At 43.3% G+C, this 19832-nt stretch overlaps 1 protein-coding gene across 1 annotated transcript in view; it reads right to left on the bottom strand.

Moving 5' to 3' along the window:
- Positions 1 to 3079: 3079 nt before the first annotated feature.
- NDUFA10 (NADH dehydrogenase (ubiquinone) 1 alpha subcomplex, 10, 42kDa) overlaps positions 3080 to 19832 on the bottom strand; it is a 43130-nt gene continuing 26377 nt past the window's right edge. The window contains exons 8-9 of the mRNA XM_009705620.1: positions 17510 to 17618; positions 3080 to 3631 (exon numbers count right to left, since the gene is read on the bottom strand). Of these exons, the coding sequence (XP_009703922.1) occupies positions 3563 to 3631; positions 17510 to 17618 (178 nt within the window). The 3' untranslated portion in view covers positions 3080 to 3562. The remainder of the gene's footprint in view (positions 3632 to 17509; positions 17619 to 19832) is intronic.

Below are 19832 nucleotides of genomic sequence, written 5' to 3' on the forward strand. Positions count from 1 at the left end.
TGAACCAGTGTTTTATAAAAACACTCATTTCACATATGAGCTAAGCAGGGTCATGGGAAGCAACACCATTAGATGGGCTCAGTTTTGACCAACAGGGATGGAAGCTCCCAGGGTCACGCACCTCCGAGAAGCCTGCCCAATATCACATGCAAGCCAACAGAAGGCCATGAACAAAGGGAGGAGTGTCAATCCTTTTCATTCACCTTCGGACCTCCTTTTCCTCCAAGACCTCCTTGAATGCAGATGGCGTTTGAGGTTCTCCATAAACGCTCAGCTTACACTAAACCTGTGCAGACACATTTCTGGAGAGCAGCCTGTTGGGTTGCGGTGTGCCATCCCACCTCCCCTCTGCTCTGGTTGCTTCCATTAACTTTTGCACAAATGATTCATTTTGCCCAGTCTTTTGTAAACAGCATTCGAAGCCAGCTGGAATTTGTTGTGCACCTAAATTACTCTTGCTTAGCAAGCTCTTCCGCAGAAGGGATTCATTTCAATCTTTGCTTGTGGTGGGGGCACAGCACGGCACATCCTCTCTTTCACTGCAGCAGTTTCACAGAACTGAAGCAGCATAGTTAATATCCAAACCTCACTGCTATTAAAACACGAAAGTTACACCTTAAAGGAGGAAGGCGAAGAAGAAACTCACTGGATCTCCTAATTGCAGCTCCGGGCCAAACGTCACCACTGAGGAGCACAAGATGGGTAGGGGCAGGTGAGGAGACAATACCTTAAGGTGAAGTGCAAAGCATGAGGAGGCTCAGACGCACGCAGGTACCTTCAGCAGAGAGGCTGACCTTGTCACACCCTGGATGGTTTCAGCTGTCCCCCAGTTGACAAGGAAGCTATTAATGGACATACTGAGAAAGCACAAACACGCACCAGTCAACCACAGCAAAGGCCAGAGGGGGATGGTTAAGAGACCAAATCTGAAGTGCGGTAAGCCAAGTTTTTAAGAGTGGGATGGGTGTGAGCATGAAATCACAGGTTCCAGAGGCTGAGAGGCAATCTCCACAATCTCATCCGAGGCTGCAGCACGTCAAACCTTCATTTTGGTGGTAGGACCCATTCTCACCCACCTCCTCTTTCCTTTCACCCCTCCTGTGGAACCGAAAAGTGAACCCAAGGGGGACTTAGTCACTGGACTACTGGATGGACCGACTGCAGCCATCAGGAAAGCCAGGGGTTCTGCCCGTAAAATGTGGCTGATGGCTATAAGTGAACCACCACCATTCCCAGGGAATCTGCCTTTGTAAAGCAGGCAGAATGAAGCACGGGACACGACAGGCAAGAGGCAAACTTCCCCATGCATTAACATAGGCGATGGAAACTCAGGTTAAGAGGACAGACTGCAGATGATATCACACGTGCACCTACACAGAAGCACGGAGAGGACTTGCGCCGTTTTATCTTTTCCAATCTAATAAAGAACTGGAGATGAATTCATCCAACTGGCACAGCCTAGTCTTCAAAAGCCAAAAACCTTTACAGCTGGTTTGCTAAGAGATGTTTTTTTGAGGTGTTGGAGTGGGAAGGAGGGAAGAAAGAAAACATAGCTAATGCTCCTTCCTACAGCAAGGGGAGAGAAAGTTATTTCCTTCACAGATGTAGTTTATAAACAGTTTTACTTTTAGAGCAGAGTTAAAACTGGGATAAAAAAGTATGCTCAACATGCAGTTTGTCATACCACACTGCTTGCCATACAAGCCAACACTGTTTTTCCTGCCTGGAATTAAACTTCTTTACATCCAAAGCTCAGCTCAGCTCTCAGTGTGCTGCTGCAGCAGACAGGGAAGGCTCTTAGAAAAGCTCTGCACCCCATGTGCCCCACTATGGCAATGCTGAACACAACAGTTTCACCAGCACAAAATGCCTTTCTAGGAGATCCAACATCAGGTTGCACACACATTGCCAAGTGAATTACAGCACCTGGAGAACATAGGAATACCGAGATGGAGGACACCTGTAAAAACAGATTTGGACTACTCCAAAGGGAACCTAAAGCCACAGCAGATGTTCTTTTAATCTCCACATGCATTACTGACATTACTGGCACTCTCAACAGGTAAAGAAAAGCTAACATTAATTGCTCAGGATCTCATTGCATAGGAGAAGACAGGAGTGGCTCATGCTGGCAGGTCCTCAGGCATGAGAGCACGAAGATACACCTTCCCAGGGGAGACATGGGATAAGGAAGCACATGGCTGAGCTGTAACACGCATAGGTCCAGTGCCTGGAGAACCAGCCTCTGGAAGGTGAAAATGCACAAAGATCTTGCAACAGTTAAAAAAATAGTAACACACAGCCTCGCAGGACCGACTACACCAGTTCTGCTGTGTTTTCACGCAAGTCCAAGGCACAGTGCCGGCCTTGCACCCCAGCACTCGCTCGTCATCGTGAAGCCACCAGCTGCATTAGCACAGGGTGGCACAGCTGCACCAGAGTCAGTCCTTTTGTGATCAGAGGTGAAACTGTTTCCATGTTCTACGGCTTTATAAAGAGCTAAGAGACCTGTGAGAAGAGCCACATTTCTATCCTACTGCTCATTTATTTCAGTATCTAACCAGGCCCCCAAGGCTCTTGTTAAAGGAGTCTTTTCATCCTAGTTTTGATATGGGAAGAGGCATGGGCAAGACTTGGCTGCTTAATTCAAAGGCATTGCCCTGAATACTGGAATGCCTGGCAGCACTTTTACTCAGCATCTGAAGTAGTCAGCCCCTTGCTGGAAATGCAGAATTGCTACAAACTAAATCTGGACAGCATTGCTTGAACCAATGCCAAGGTGCCTCATTTCTGTGACTAACTAATACCAAATGAATCATTTCCTTAAACACAACTCCAACTTGGACTTTCAGGGACTTGCAAAAATAATAATTACGTTTGTCTTTTATACCCAACATTTTGATCTATAGCACCCATTCAAAGGAAGAAACTATCAGTACAACTGCTGGCAATTATTTTGAATATTTTTTTATACTTCTAAGCACAGATAATTTGCTGTTTAAATTGAGACCAACACTTATCTCCTTCTCTCAATGAACTTTTTTATGCTTGCCTGCATTGATGCTGATGCCCAGTACAAGGCTTTCAGAACACGATGCAAGTGCTTTTTTTTAGCATGTGCACTCTTCTAATGAAACTAATAAGACACCATGCATGACAGAACAAGAAATTAACTTTGTGAGAGCCAGGAGGATACAGGTTTAATTTCTCTTGGTTCAGCAAAACAACAACAATCCTGTATAATAATATGCCACAGTCTTGATGAAGAGAAAGTTCAGCATTGATCTTAAGTCTGCCCCTGTAATACCGGATCACTTTGCTATCACACATCGACTATCCGACATCCAAAGACAAAGCACTCTGAATTCATTAGGGAAAAACAAACCAGAATAAAGTGGTTTCCTTTCTAGGAGTCTATTCTCTTATGCTGTAGCTGCAAGATGATTTAACCAGCATTTTCTTCATGCTACACAGTTGATGCGGAGCAGGCACACTGAACTCTGCTGCTTCTTCACTCAAGTTCTGTGGTCCATCGCTGCTAGGGCTCCAAAGGGAGCAGATTTCATTTCAGCCAGATCCACTTGTCACCAACATCAGCATTGTAGCCTCGCCTAAAATTGCGACCAGGAAGCTAGAGAAAGCAAAAAGTTCAGTCAGAAATATTTCTCTTTTCACTCTTTACAGAAATTTTTAGATTCTTTATGAAGTGCCTCGTGGTGTCTGTGGAAGTGTGACATGAAATACATCTTTACAACATAATGATTAGAACTTACAGAAAAGTCAGTCCCTTTGAAAAAATTGAGCTGTGCAACTGAATGGGGGACCCACAAAAAAAACTATGCCATAATATATGTAAAAACCAGGCCAATAATATCAACACCACATCAGCATATTCCACCTGGATTCACGCAACTCTTCTCCAAAACACATCCTTGTTCCTAGTTTTAGTAAGAGATGACCCCTCTAACCAAAGCATGTAGTAGAAGAATTGAATCAGTCAGTAGAATCTCATGCCAAAATAGGCACACATTATTAAATACATGAAACACTTCATGCACGGAATACTCAGTTAATTGCTACATTAAATTAAACCATTCAAATGAAATTGCATATTTAGCCTTCAAGAGTTGAACTTAACTTCAAAAAAACCAAAAGTAATATCTGCCTGTATTCATAAGCAAAGCCAGAAACCACTACTCACTGGAAAAAGACAAACTTTCTTGAACCCCCTACCCAAATTTCACTGGTAGCCTGGGACCTAAGCAACAGCCTTCATTTGCTGTCTCTGAACCTCACTGAGCTTTCAAGGCTGTGACTCCTCTGCACAGACCCTTAATGCTACTGGGAGCAGCCTCTGCCTAGGCAGCTCGGACACACAGGTTAACCTCATCGACATTTCTGTACCTGTAGTTGCCAAACCAGCGCTCATGGAACCACGGTGCTGCTGCACGAAGTCACCCCTCCGTACAATTTGTTGCACCTCGCTGTACTTGTGATGGCAGAGGGCTGGGGACCGCAGCAAGAAGCCTTTCCTTCTGGCAGCATCTCAAGAGCTTGGGCTGGTTGGTTGTAGAGGTCACAAGAGGATCAGGCAACGAGCGGTTCGAGCCTAGCGAACCAAGAAATGCATTGCAGAGGAAAAGGTTTGATGGACCGGGGGCACCAGGAGGGGGACATCAGCTATACTAGGAAAGCTGGAGGGTCTGCACCCTCACCAGGGAGGGAAAGCAAATTATCACCAAGATGAGAGCAAATGGAGGTGAATAGCAGTAGCTTAAACAGAGTCTTGACATTTGGGAGTTCAAGGAGTTGTGTCTAGACCTAGAGATGAGGATCTGTTACCTCCAAGTCTGTGAAAGGACATGAGACACTAAAGCACACAACCCCCTTCCTGGTAGCCCATCTAGCTGTCCAAAAAGATGTCCCACCACCAAAGCCTTCCACAAGGGTTCAGGAGGAAGACAGATCATGCATTGGGATGGAAAAGCAAGCCTGGCCCTCTCAGCCTGCTGCCATGTGCAACCACATTGCAAAAGCACTCAGTGTTACAGACAAAAATTCAGTGGTCAAGCTGTTTTACCTTCAGCTTGGGAAAAGAAGCTGTTTAAGTAGCAGCCATTTTAAGGGATTACAGCACACAGGACTTAAAAGAGAAAGCCTGCCAGTACGGTTAAAATAGCCAAGTCCCCTTACACAGTGTACATGCTCTCTCTGCAGGCAAGCAAAGTGCTCATCCAGGCAAAGCAGGCTGCATTGGGTCAGCAAAAGCACACTTATGTGACAGAAGACCCACCACAAGCGTGCCAACACTGTCATCAAAATCATCTGCTAACAACTTGCTTTGCAAAAGCAATACAAATTTTTAGCGTGGTTTCAGCCTGAATAAACAAACCAGGCTCTGTACCCACTAGATAACTAAGCCACTGGAACAAAACCTGCCAGTGACAGGATCAGTGCATAAAGTAGTTACTTTGGCAATTACTCCGAAATGAGTGATCCTACGGAGGAAACAGATGTAGATACAGTTCAACCTCCGAGCCTCAGGTGTGAGAGCAGTCCCCTTTGGAAAGTATTGACCGTGATCTGAAATGCCAGAGATGGTTAGGTCCTATCTTCAAAAGCAGAGTCTTTCTCTTCCTATCTCCAGGAATGAAAAAGAGGGAGAACACGGCGTTCATCTGTGAGATACAATACTGAAATCAAAAAGCAAACTACCATGAAAAAGCAAATGAGTTTTGTGAGAAAGTCTGAAGCAAGCAAAGATGCTGTAATAAAACTCTTCCTTTAAAAACAAGCTCTCCGCTGGCAGCCCTTACAAATAATTAAGCACATATCATCTGCTCATCTTCACAAAAATGCTGGTTTCACACAGGACCCCTGACTTCTCCTGATGATTTTTCCTTTCAAAAAACTGTAAGAGTATCCTGTTTGAGACAGCTGCCCCTGCAGAGAGAAGCAAGACCCAGTCTTGGTGAAATTTATACTCAGGCCACAAAACCAGCTATTTAATCCAGGATGAAGCCTGTTGTTTTGAGGAAGGGGGGGTGTGCATGCTCTTATTTTTTTCTATTTGAAGGTCAGAAAATAAGACACTCCTTCCCCTAAAACATCAAGCTAACAGAAGACTTCTACCTCCTTTGTGAGACATTCCCCACCCTGCCTTGTCACAAGCAATTACAAGCCATTTGTGATCGGTTTTTCTAAGGTTTTTCATTTAAAATTGTCTTTAATGTCTTGTCTAAATATCAGGAGAAACCATGCAGTCCTGTCAAGAGTTACTCCTGCTGAGCAAAGAGGAGATGTGAGATGAAAATAAATGATTACTATCTCTGCCCTGCAAATTTACAGTGGTGAGCTAGGGAGGACATCAGACCTGCTGTGACCAGCCTGTATCTATTAATTCTAGCACAAAACCAGCTCTCCCTGGTCCTCTCCAGGCAGCACATAATTGGCCCTTTGATACTTCAAGAGATTCCCAGATAACTAGATTATTAAAGCAACAGGAGCTCTCTGGGAAAATACAGGAGTTTACAGTTTCATTTCTGGGTAAATCTGCCCTCTTTAAAAAGATACAATATCAATCCCAAAAGAATTCAAATTCATTGTCCAAAACAAATTCCCCATGTGCCTTTGGTTAAAGACATGCAATACATCAAAGCAAATTTTATAATAAGTATTCATCCATACTCCCTCGTTCACAGTGGGCCTTGGCAAAAGCAGTCGAGTTTTGGGAAATGTTACAGCCAAGCTTTCCAAATAGCCAAAAAAAATGGGAAGAGGAAGGCACAGTAAACAAAACCCATATTGCCTAGCAAGCTGAATGATGTGAATTTATGTTCTGCGCACTATCTGCGCCAGGTACAGGTAACACAGACGACTTCCCAAGAATGAGCTCTTCAAAGCTCATATTTCACAGCTGTGACTGTAGTAAAAAAGTTGCACACCTAGGAACGACGTAGGTCTATCCCAAAGGGGAGGAAGCTGGTGATCTTTTAGCACCTATTGAGCATTTGGAAAAAATTCTGGAACAGGAGTCATTCCTGTTCTTGTAGTCTTCTGCCTCTCCTCCAGCTCCTTGTATGCTCACCTCCTGCCAGAACAAGCGTTTGCTCACTATCACGAGGAGCCTGGATTAAACCAGCCAAATGAAAAGTGTCACGGCAATGTTGCAGAGTGCAGCTGAATGGACTGAACAGCGTGATGCCAACAAGAAGAGGTCCTACAGTACCCATCCTCTCATCTCTGCTGCATGGCCCAAGCCAGCTCTGCAGCTTTGCTGGATCATTCCACAAGCTCAATCAACCCCCTCGCCCAGCAAGAAGCTATTCACTCCTTCTGGCTCGCTTCATTTTCGGTGACTCTGCAAGCTCAGTCAAGCCAAACACGTACCAGACCCACTGCAAAGAAGAGTGGTGGGAGCACCAGGGAAGATCCACGGATGCAGGGCAAGTGGTAGGATGTGCTTCTTTGGGTGACCACAAACGGTTAAGTCAGTGCTCCGAACTGCACCCAGCTCAAGTTCCCAGCCTGTTCTCCCACAGCTGCTTTGCCAGCACAAGGGCAGGGACGGGAACAAGCGGTCAGCCCTGAGGCTGCCGGTTTTGCAGCCAGAAGATGAAGACTGCCCAGCCTAGAAAAGAGATGATGGAAAGGAGATAGGACAAAGCTCTATGGAACTTGCCAGTAGCCAAGAGAACACAGAGAGGGATTGAATATTCACTGTCTCTTCCAAGACAAGATACAGATGCCATCAAATGAAGCCAATGGCTTGAAGAACTCCTTGCTGAAGGATACTACTGACACAAAATTTAGGTGGTCTCGATGTGAAACCAGGCAAATATTTGGAAGAGACTTGCACTTTCCCCAAGACTTGTGCATTAGGAGTAACTTTCCCAGACAGAACTATAATGAAAACCAGCAAGGCCATATCTTTGGCAAGTGGCTGGCACATTCACAGGAACACTTCACGTGTGTTGCCTTCATATCACACTTGAGTAAGACCAAAGAAGAAGTGTGACTTAATGGCCACATTAAAAATAATGGTAGTGCACCCTATGACGCATGATTAATTATTAACAACACATTTCCACAGGTAAGTAAAAGGAGGTGGAGACAGGGCCAAATAAATCCTTTCAAACCCTGGTAGGTCCTCACTGACACCAACCCAAAGAGACCTATGGAGCCAGCAACAGGTTCGTCCAGCACCAAGTGGCAGAGAAAGCAGTTGACTATCACACCAAAGTTGAACCATCTTTCCCAGGAAAAGTAAGAAAAGCCGTGCCGTTATCACAGCAGCCATCTAGACACACACTTTGCAATACAAGCATTAAGTTTCTGCCCTCACGAGTTTACAATTGAAGCAGCACCGACAAAGCAAAGGGGAACACAGATCCCACTAGACAAACCCAACAGCTCACACGCATCCCTGCGGCAAGAGGTAAGTGTGAGCTCCTGCAAGGTCACTGCCAAGTAACAGATTTATTTTTTTTTTTTCCACTCCATGGAAATTGAGGAGACTGAGAATCAAGTCCTGGTTTGCTGCATTACACTGTGCAGAACTTAAAAGTTGGCAGGAAGGATTATCTCAAGAAGTACGCGATAAAATCCACCGCACAGAGCATGCAACTAATGAAATGAGCTGTACCCAAAGGTTGAGCCAGCTCAAAGGAATGAAACCGCTCAACTTTAAAAGAGCATTAGTAAAAAGATGAAAACGAGATCATCTCATCAGTTAAATTAAGAACTCTGCCACAGAAGTGTCTGTCAAAACTATAAACATGATGAAAAGCCCTATAAAGTGGTATAGGCTGCAGAGCAGCAACAAACAGCTTCAGCCAGCTGTTTGCTATACGCCGCGGCTGCTTTTCATAGCTCCTCAAAATAATTTCAAACCAGACATATACAGGTAGAGCTCTGGAGAGTTTTAACAATCTGAAAAGGTCTACATCCATCTGTCTTGTTTTCCAACATTTCAGAGGCAAAAAGAATTACCGTTTTTTCCTTCTATTCCTGTGCTGCTTTCTACTAATGGCTGGGCTTCACAGCTAAAATAGATCTACAAATAGCACGTTTTGAGCAGCACTGATCAAAGAGCACTTAAAAACAGAGTCATTACTCTGCAAGCATGGGCTTATTCATCAATACCCAAACCTTTCCGTTTAGTGGCTGTTTTTAACAGGCATAATAATAGCACCTTCCATTGCTGCTCTTAGCGAAGACTACTGCTCTTTCCAGTAGAAATCCTGAATTCCAGAAGTTTATTGTTGCTGTTTGTTGTTGGCACATAGGTAAAATCTGAGACAATCTAGGAACACCTAGCTTCATATATTGGCTGTACTCTGGAAGGGTTTGGTTCCTGTGTTCCAAAGCAACAGACAAAAAAAAAGGAACGGGGGGTGCAATACCCCCCAAACACACATTCAAGGTGTATATGGTTTGGTTTCCAAAGGATTGGCATAGATAGATGTTTGTTTACAGCTTGACTCCTGCCATTCTTTAGTCAAACAAAATTATTAATGCTGTTAACATGCATTATAGACCAAGTAACAAGAGTACTCAAAAGCTTTACTGAGTCGAGGTTAAAACAATTCCAACTTGCTGAAATTGTTCAATCAATGTTGTCTTGCCCATCATTCATTCATTAAAAAAAGATAGACAAGACAACAGAAATCTTTTGGAAAGAGAAGTGTCCATAAGGAGGACAGAGGATATTTCTTTAAAGCTGAAGTATTTTTTATTTCAAACAACGTAAGTGAGCAGGAATCCGATTTATAGAAATGAATTTGTGACTTACAATTTGAACAACTACAAACACCATAAACAACCTAACATGCATCTCTAGCCTTGCTTTTGCAGGACAGCCAAGAGTACGCGAGCAACAGGGTACAGCTAAGTATTTTGTTGCAGCTCTTTTCCACAGTGCCTACTTGCCCTAGTGACTATTCTGCACACTGGCAGAATAATATCTACTTTGGTTTTTCTCGGCAAATACGTTATTAATGTCAGTTATCCACTACAGAGTGCAAACCTTCTGCAGGGAAAGGCCAAGTAACTACATCCAAGCTAGATAAAGCGTTACACTAACTGTAGGCTTGCTTTTCTAACCAGAGAGGTAAAAAAGCAAAAAGCCTCCTACAATAGCTTTCCTTACGTTACATTACTCAAGGTAGCAGCAGGTCTTAGCAATGCCAGTTCTACATTAAAAAGCCCCAAAGCACTTCTCAGCATAAAAACGCTATCAGGAAACAAGGAATGCCATCCCAACCAAAACTGTACCAGACCAGCACAGTTAAACGCTTCAAACTGACACAATTTCACAGTTCAAGATCCATGGAGATGTCACCCCTGAGAAGCTGAAGCAAAGCAGGGAGAGTGAGAAATAAACCCAAGCAACTTTCTCACACATTTGCCAAAACCTTTTTCTGATCTAGAGCATGATTTTCAATATAAGACACCATGATGAAACTGTCCTCTGAGGGTTGGTGTTGGTTTTTTTTTTTTTAATTAAAGTTTCCTAGGAGATACAGAAGAGTGGAATGGGAGCAGTTCACCTGCAACTTTTCGCCGCTTTGCTTAATCACTAACAAAAGATCTTTCTTCTGAGCTACTTTCCTTGCATTTTTACTTTCTTTTTTTTTTTTTGATCACATTCCTACATGGGTATGGGATTAAAAGGGGTTTGGGAGAGGGAGGATGTGCTCCCATATAAAAAAGTGGTTTTCTTTCATTGGGCTCAGTGGCAGACTGTCAAGTTGGAAAAGGATTATTTTAATGCCGCTGGGATTTTACTGTCTTTTTGATTTACATAGGTACCCAGTGCCTGAGATAGCATGGTCTGTCATCTAAAACAGAACAGACAACTACCAAGGCCAAGATTTGAGACAGTCCCAAGGTCTCAGGTTCTTTCCCCCGGAATCTGGGATAGATTTCCCTGACGATTGCCCACAACATTTTTTGAGGGAAGCAGGGTAGAGAAGCTACACGTTTCTAAAGCAGAAGGGCTGCTCTCATGCTCTCTCCGTATGTACGAGATTGGTGAGAGTGGAGGAGGACTGGGAAGGTGGGAAAAGCAGATCACTTGCCTATTCCCACCCCTTTCCAGGTACCCTTCAGGAACAACTTCATCATTCCTAGGCTTTAGTTATTCTTCACATTCTTCTGGTCTTACTGATATTTAGCCAGGCAACAACTTGTTACTTTAGAAAGGGTTAAAAAATATTTTTGCAGAGATAAAAGAGAAAAAAAAACAACCTTAAATTAAGCCTTTCCTAATTTATTCTGTGTCTGTTTTCATTCCTTCCTGGATTCAAGAGCAGACAGGACTAGGCATTACAGCTGTCAAACACCACCATTAAAATAAGAATTAGGAAGGGAGATCTTGATCCTAAAAAAAATGAAAACTTCATCAAGCCAAGAAAAAAAAATGGCAAGAGAGGAAACAGAAGATTGTTACCATAGCGGCTGTCTTTGATACAATCACAAACATGGAGAACAAAGATATCCTAAACCTCCCTACTTCTGCAAAGGCAAGAGTACCATAGAAGACAATTCAGGGCTCAGATCAAGGCTTACTGCTGCAGTTGTACTTTACACGTATGCATGGGTAATGACCTCTCTGCATACAAGCAGAATTGGTCAAAGGGCTTTTTTTTTAGGAGCCTGTACCTTTTCTTGTAACCCAAAATCTGCAGCCAAAGGTCAAGATGTTGAGGAACCCACCACTCAGATCACCCCATTAAACCTCAATGCATTATTTTGACACAAACACTCCCTACTGCTGATCCAGACCCTGACTTCCTAAAACCTTAAGTATTTCTTTTGTAGTTCAGGGTATTTTAAGTGGGAGATTTGTGTGTAAGCCAGGAGTGCTCTGCACTCTGAGGAGATGTGAAAGCTAAAGGATTTCGTAACCACCCTCCCTCCCCGTTTGCCAGCAGCCATCTTCGGCCCCTTGCAACCACAACCGCCAAGAAGATGCACTTCACATGCAACCTAGGCCACATCAAACCTGGAAAAAGTCTTCCCTTACTGTTCTCCCTTTCGGGCCAGTTATGATCTTCACATTATAAACAAACGCTCTTACAATGATCTTATTCTTTTGGGTTGCGAGGCTCAGAGTTGACTAACATTGCAGGCTCACCTTCCCACCACTCAGAAGCTCATTATGTTAACAGCTATTGCCCTGCAACTACCTAAATAACTGGAGACATTGCAGACATTGCACACTGGAGGATTTCCCCTTCTAAAGCTGCATCCTTATGAAAAAGAGGATAATAAAAAGCTGGGGGGAAAAGCGTGGGACTCTCCTCCCCTTCGGCCTCCCCTTCCTCACTGCTATGCAAGACTGCACAGGACTGCCAGCCACACACTCCCAGGTTCTGGGGCAGAAGGGAGGAGGATGAGGAGCAGGATTCAAAGATGCAGCTTAACAAGGCAGCTGAGCTGGCACAGCTCCTAGGGAAAGGCAGCAATCCCACCCCAGCCACACGCTGCTGCTACTTCCCTTCGACAGCTCCGGTATTCATCTAACTCCAGCAACCCATTCAGTTTGACAACCTAGCATAAGACTAGTCCAGGAATGAAAAAAAATACAAAAAAAAATCCCTGCTAGGTCAGCAAGCTGAAGGGACTTGCCAGAGACACAGTTATGGGACCCAAGTTGCACCTTGTAGCAGTAGCTAGGTCTTTCACTAGCTCAAGCTTTCCTTGCTTCATGCTCATCATCCCCGTATTCCAAAAGCAGTCTTCCACCAAGGGAAAAGGGTGGGGAAAATCAAACGAGAGCTTTCTCTTATCTTTCAGTGGCATATTTATTTACTTTCTTGAGTTAAAATGTTAAGCAAAAAAAAAATCTGAGCCACTCATTTTGTCTCTGCTTAATACGGAGCTGCACTGACAAGGATGGATAAAGCAGAATCAATACTACTGCCAAATAAGCCTCCACTTTCCTCACGTGGTGAATATGGCACATGGGCAAAGTTTATCTCACTACAGAAAGTGACATTGCACAATTAGATGGTTCAAAGAAGGACAATGAGAATCGTCAAGGAAAGGAGCCAACGGATGGAAGTTAGGCGTGCCAGGATCGGCAAATAGCCAATGCATGGTGGGGAAAAGCAGTGAGAAGGTAAAGAAAGGAAGGTCAACATGTGGCTCACCATTTCAATGCAAGAGCAAAAGGATACTTCAGACTGAAAGATTACAACCAAAACTGATCTAAGAACACCCTACACACAAGCACACACACTCACTGGAGCTGGAAGTCATACTGGGATAGGAAGGATCTTCGAAGGTACTTCCAAGAGTGTGGAATAAATTCTTCAAAGAATTCATCACAACTGTCTGCTTCAAGGGTAAGGCACACATCCCTGACTTCCCTCTTTTTTTCCTAATTATGTAAGTTAGGCTAACAAAAGATGTAACATTTTGATACGGGATTTGCCTTAGTACAAAAGGAACTTCTGGGTGCCTAGGTCTGTCTTGTCTGAAGAAGAATCTGTGTGTCCAAGCGTTCGGTCATTTTAATATACAAACCAGCACATACACTTAAAAGAATTCCAGCTAACTATAAAGACGATAGGATACTACTCCCACTGCACAGTCCTATCCCTCCAGAGAAAGGATGGGGAAAAAACCCAACAGATCCTAGAGCATGAGACACAAGCCACTGTTTTCAGCCATATAGCCCTTTGCTCCTTCATGATTTCTTAGACTTGTGTTTAAAGACGCTGGGGCAAGACACTGGACAAACAGAGGAGCCAGGTTACATGAACCAGGGTCAGGGTGAGCAGGCTAGCACAAATGCTTTCTGCTAGGGCTGATGATATAAGAAAGGAAACTAGGTTTTAACCATTTTGCTTTCATCTGCTCTACTGAAGGAATTCTCCACTCCAGTGCCTGAATGAACACCAGCAACCAACGGACTCCAGGCCCCGGTACACCTTGTGATAAGCAAGTCTACTAATTTTTTTGTATTTAAGGACAAAGTTTGTATAAATGAAACTGTGAACATTTCCTTATGATCTGCAGTGAGAGGAGAGGTGGCAAAGATTATTTTCAAGTTCTCCAGTTTTGTTTTCAGAGGTAAAGATATAGGTGACGACTTGAATATGAATCTTAGACAGCTGCACTTTTATGTATACAGAAAAGAGCATGCACGTAAAAGAAGCCTTTTTTCACCACCCCATGGAGAAAAAAAGCCAACAGCATTCGGGAGTGTGAAGTACATAAGCACATTATTTAAGTACACTGATTCCATTAAACAGAACCATTTGTTTTCGTCTTCTCTGCAAACACATCTGCCTAAGTGCTCCAGCTTCGCAGGGCACACATGGAGTTTGGAGCATTATCCATGGGGATTGTGTGTAGTTGGAAGAAAGCAGAGAGATACAGCAGTTGTTAAGAAAGAAAAAAAAAAGAGTAGTCAAGTCTTTACTAGTCTGACAGTTCCTAAAATAATATTGCTTCACTTAAGAACGAACATGCTTATCTGTGATCTACAGAACCTGACTAAAAGGTTACTTTTCCCTTGCCAGAAAAGCATCTTTAGAAGTTTATGAATGCCTTAACAGAACAGCTGAACCCTGCCAGATGACTTTATGCTATGAGAAGGCTGCAGAAAGCCACCTCCTCACATGTGAAAAGAACGCTTACAGAAGAAATTTGGAGGATATACATGAAAAAAGTGAGTTTCTAGTATTCAGAGCTGTATGTGGCTACCTCATTATTTTGCAGAAAGGCACACACACTAAAACCTTGGACTGAAGAGTTTCCTCCTCCTCGGTTGCTTCTGAGTAATGAATATTTTGAACAAAAACCAGCTTCTGCCTGGAGTTTGCAAATCCCTAAAAACCACCATTATTAGGCAGCATGAATTGTGTGCACGCAACTCTGAAAAGCACAGCAGTTAGCTGCCTATTGGTATGATCAAAGATTTATGACTAGTTATAGGATTGCCGAGGAAAAAAATCCCCTACGCAAAGCATTGTATTTATGTGGTAAACATCATTACACTAACTTTAAAAGCACATATTTCCCACAAGGAAAAGTTAAAGTTCTGTAATTATACCATAATTGAGTCTTTACTTATAAGTCATGTGAGCCTAAAATCTTTATCTGTCTTCAAATGCAAAAGCGGTAGCACAGCTGTAACCATCCCTGCATAGACATGGGCAAGGCAAGGGCTTACAATTCCCTCTCGTTAGACCCAGCAACCTCAGAGCCAAGATTTGTATATCTAGAAGTTCATCTGCTTTTTCTGCCTCCGTGGTTAGTCTCATGCTGTATTACCTCTGAATATAAGCCCTGTCTTACAGAGAAATTCACACCTTCATTTGCTAAGCAAAATTGGAGGTAGAAACACAGATCTCCAAAGTTTCAACACAAAGAATTGAATTCTTAGAACATAAAACAGCTAGCAGGGCTGGCTTTGTGCTTTCCTTTCCAGTCGCCTACGGGAAGCGGGAAAACTCAGCATCTTTTGCATTCTGTACCATCCCTATAGACCCCACCACCATCCCTGAAGCATTACAAGTGTCTAAGCATTCAGAACAGAGAAAAAGAGTAGCTAGTATCGCCTGAATTTAACAGAATGTTTCATGAAATGTACAACTCCTCCTTATTCCAAAGGACATTATCACTTTCCACAGTACCTTCCTGAATCAGGGCCTAAAAGCATGCCTGCAGAAGGGAGATTATATTTTGGCAATGTTTTTTTGAACTGACAGTGCTCAGCTTCTGCTGTCAACTAACTGGCATCGAGCAGAGCAATCCAAGAGCACAGCTTTCCTTCCCAGGTATTCATATTCCTACTCCTAAGCTTCCCTTTGCTACATCTGCAAGGCAAGTCACAATTTTTCCTGGAAGCCAGCTATTTTGATGAGCCAGGGCATTCTCCGTTTCTTGCCAGCACAAAGAGGAATGTGCTGTTGTACAGCTAGAGAAAAAAAGGCTTTCAGAAGTATTACCCCTGGTTCTCAGCACGCAGCACGGAGGTCACATCTAGCTGTGTGTCAGGCAGCCTTACTAATTCCCAGCTCCGCTGCAAAGTGACATTTCAGCCAAAAAAACCCTGTCATCTTTGGGAAGAAAGGCACCGTCAGTACAGATGGATGTTGCATGCTGGCGACAAGTCATGCAGCAGATCCTTCCGAAATATGTGCTGCACACGCACAGACGTCTCTTGGAGCAAAGGACTCCAAAAATCCTTAGTCTGAGCTTGAAGTCTGACTTAAAACTGCGATATGAAGAAGCACGAAATTCTGATGGCAGTTTCTCAGATGGACCAGGGAGTTTTCAAACTCATTAGACAACCTCAAGGAAGACAGAGGCTTTTCTGGTGCTTTAACTTTTAGCCCCTTTTACTAGCTGGAAAGGCTACATCTCAAATGAGGCAGAACAGTGTGAACCCAGGAGCCTCTCCACTACATAGTTAGCTGAGGAGGAACAAATTATGTGGAATATTCCCAAGGACTTCTGAACTGACTATTCCAGAAGAAAACATTGGTAGTTCAGAGTTTCCAACCAAGTCCACAAACATCTATCTTACATTTTAATTTCAGTAAGAGACTGTATACTAACAGGAACAGAAAAAACAATAGTGCTTCAGCTATGCAAATCATGGTTCACAACATTTTTGATAGATTTTCCTTCTTTTGTCTTCAGTAATTGCTTGGAAAAAAAACCCCACGCAGTGGGAGAGAATATTTCAACCCAACTTGAAAAATGTACCATCACCTGCAACTTTAGTTTGTCCAATCAATATTAATTATCATCAGTTCCACAACTTTTCCAATGAGAATTTACAATACCTGGGCTTTAGGAAAACACCGCGTGGTGCGAGAGGACCCCATGCCAGCTAAATAACAATAAGCAATAGGGGAAAATGCTAAGTCAATTGGAAGCCGTTGTCTCCAGAACCAGAAAGGCAAGCAGCTAATTAAAACATTGTGTGGGAGCCTGCATGAGGTGTAAGAGAGCGCTGGGCCACAACAGGCTTTGGATGTGTGCCCACGTACAGAAACACACTATTTAAAGCAACAACAGTTTTGAGAAGCAATGTAACATTCGTACCTCCTCAGCCTACTCCAGAAAAAACACCCCCTCCCCTCCAGCGTTTTATAAGCGGTCTTCTTTATAGAAGTCGCCATGGGTTTCCAATTTTCTTGTTTGACTCAAAGGATTATTTTAGATTTCAGAGGTCAGAGACTAATCAGGGCAGGAGAAACAAAAACAAATGAAAACCACTTATCCTTTAGTCCACATCTAAACATCAAAAAAGAAAATCAGCTTACAAACAAATCATTTGCTTCATTATTCCTCTTGTGGAGAAGCTAGACTTCAAAAAAGGTGGGGATCTGGGCAAAATCCACAATTTACTCTTAGAAATGCGCATCCCTGTGCGTGAGGTTGACACCCAGGCTGTGCACAGGACAGTTATGAACGCACTTACACCTTGGCAGGGACTGTTGCCTGGCTAGCATACAACTGCTTCCCTTCCAGTACGACTTACCGATCGATACTCGTAATAGATTTTATCATATTCAGTGCCTCCAATTGTGATTTCCGGAATGAAGCGAGGGATGGCTGAAGGATCGAGCACTCCATTTTTGTCCTGAACACTGAGGGAAAAGAATGAAGAAAAAGAAAGAAAAAGCAGTTAGTTCACATCCTGTCCCAAACACAGCAACGCCAATTCTGAGTTTAACCAAGTATTAAAGAACTACTTTTCTGTTAAATAATATTTCTGCAGGTTTTGGCTATTTTCCAGTTATGATGAATACCTAAGTCCTTCTCCTCAACACAGTTACTGTGTTCCCCCCCCCGCCCCCCCCTTTCTTTCCAGTTTGCTCCTGCTCCAACTTCTCCCTGCTTCTCCATTCCCTCCCCAAGGTTTCTCTTCCCTGGAGATGCTCTGTCATTCCTGAGAGTCTTCTCCATAAGGCACCTCTAGCTTTTTGCCTTCCTGTAAAGGTAAAATCAGTGATTTTAATGGAATGCCACACACTATCTTGCTATATCAACTTCATTTAATTGCCTCCTGTTCAATTATTTTTCACAAATGAATCCTCACAAGGATTAAAGGTGGTGCTCTTCCCCAAATTCCCATCCTAAATGGATCGACGCTGAGGAAATCACAGGGTTTGGAAGCAGGTAGTGACTCCAGCATTCTGTCTGGGAGAAACTGGGGGAAGCTTGCTCCAGCAACTGTAATGACAGATATCAGGATCCACCAAAAATCCATGCTGCACGGCATCAGCATTTTCAAATATCCCAAATTTAAAACGTTTGAGAAACTGCTAGAAAGCCACCTTCTGCGTACTGGTATTATACAGACCTACAGTGCCACCTACACGTATTTGGGGGAAAAATACATCTGTTTGCAGCGGACAGTGACCAAATTCTAAATTCAACACTTCAAACTCTGCAAATTGTGTTGTTTTGCGTGAATTGCATTTCTTTACAAATATTTACATACAGATAAAGCATACGCCCTTCGCAAAGCAAAGTTAATCTCTCAGCATTTAATTTTTTCCCCTAAATCACAAATTTACTAACAAGTAAACTGGTCTGCTAACATATCCTGACATGCACACTGGAAATTATCCTACTACAGAAAAATTAGGAAGGAAATACAATAATCTAGTAAAAGCTGAAATGGGAGAAGGTAAGGATGAATGCCCTTTTACAAGACCAGGATGAACAGCAAAGACAATTCCTATAACCACTATGTTATCTACCTTCACATACATTAAATGTGTATTTCACATGCTGGAAGCCAGGAAAATGAGCCCTCCTTTGTCTCCTCACCAACACAGGAAGAGTTCTTTTCAGGACCTGGTAGCACCAGCCCTCCTGTGGGCTACTCCCAGCCTTCCCACTCCAGGACAGCTAGGAATAACCGAGCTGGGATGGAAGACTTTGCCCAAAAGGGTGATCTGATGATGCAACTGGTTTTATTTCTGCATCCCAGCATACTCCAAGGAAAGCACGTTTGCACCTACTAAGTCTCCTCTCTTGGGGTTCTGCCAAGAAGGAATCAGCTCTAATATCCACTGCTAATTAACCTGAAACTAAAATAAACAGAGCCTGGCAGAAAGCAGCCCTTCAGGTACCAGCTCTTCATTACTTAAGTGCAGTCCGTCCTCCAACCGCACTTATAATCAGTACCAATGCTATGAGTTTTAATCTGCATTTTCATTGTGTGAGCGTAGGTCAAGACAGCAAGCTAAGAGTTTTGATCTGAACAGGACCACCTGTACGCAATGTTTAAAGACCTTACTGAGCTCAGACTTAACAGCACAGGCTGTGGAAGATCCACTCATCTATCACTGAGTAAACATCTCCGTCCCTTCTTCCCACAGAAACGGGAGTCTGCTCTCTGCCAAGTAGCAGCAGATGTTCTGGACCTTACAAGTCTGTAGGAGAAAGGAGATAAAATTTGTCCAGGTATACATGAAGTGTAACTTGACACACGTAAACTGAGTCCAGTAGTCAACCAGTCTGCAGTTAATCCATTCCTTCATGAACCTCAGCCAAATGGCAATGGTAGAGGACAATTCCCAGGCACAATTTATTTTAGTTAGTGGTCAAGATGGAAATCCTGCTGCTCTTAAAACTCCTTAGCTCTCACAATCACTGCCTCCAAAGAAACCACTGCATAACAAAAAAAAAATGCAAACCTAATGCTACCAAAGATGGCTTCTCCAGGTTCAGCTCTGCTCTGTACATTAAGAAATAACTTTGAATACTAAAAGCACCACCCAAAGACACCTGCCACAACAATGTCTTTAACCACAAAACCACAATCACTTGCCAGAACTAATTCACTGCTC

The sequence above is a fragment of the Cariama cristata genome, unplaced genomic scaffold, assembly GCF_000690535.1.
Source record: "Cariama cristata isolate BGI_N322 unplaced genomic scaffold, ASM69053v1 scaffold7010, whole genome shotgun sequence".
In the NCBI taxonomy this organism is placed as follows: domain Eukaryota; kingdom Metazoa; phylum Chordata; class Aves; order Cariamiformes; family Cariamidae; genus Cariama; species Cariama cristata.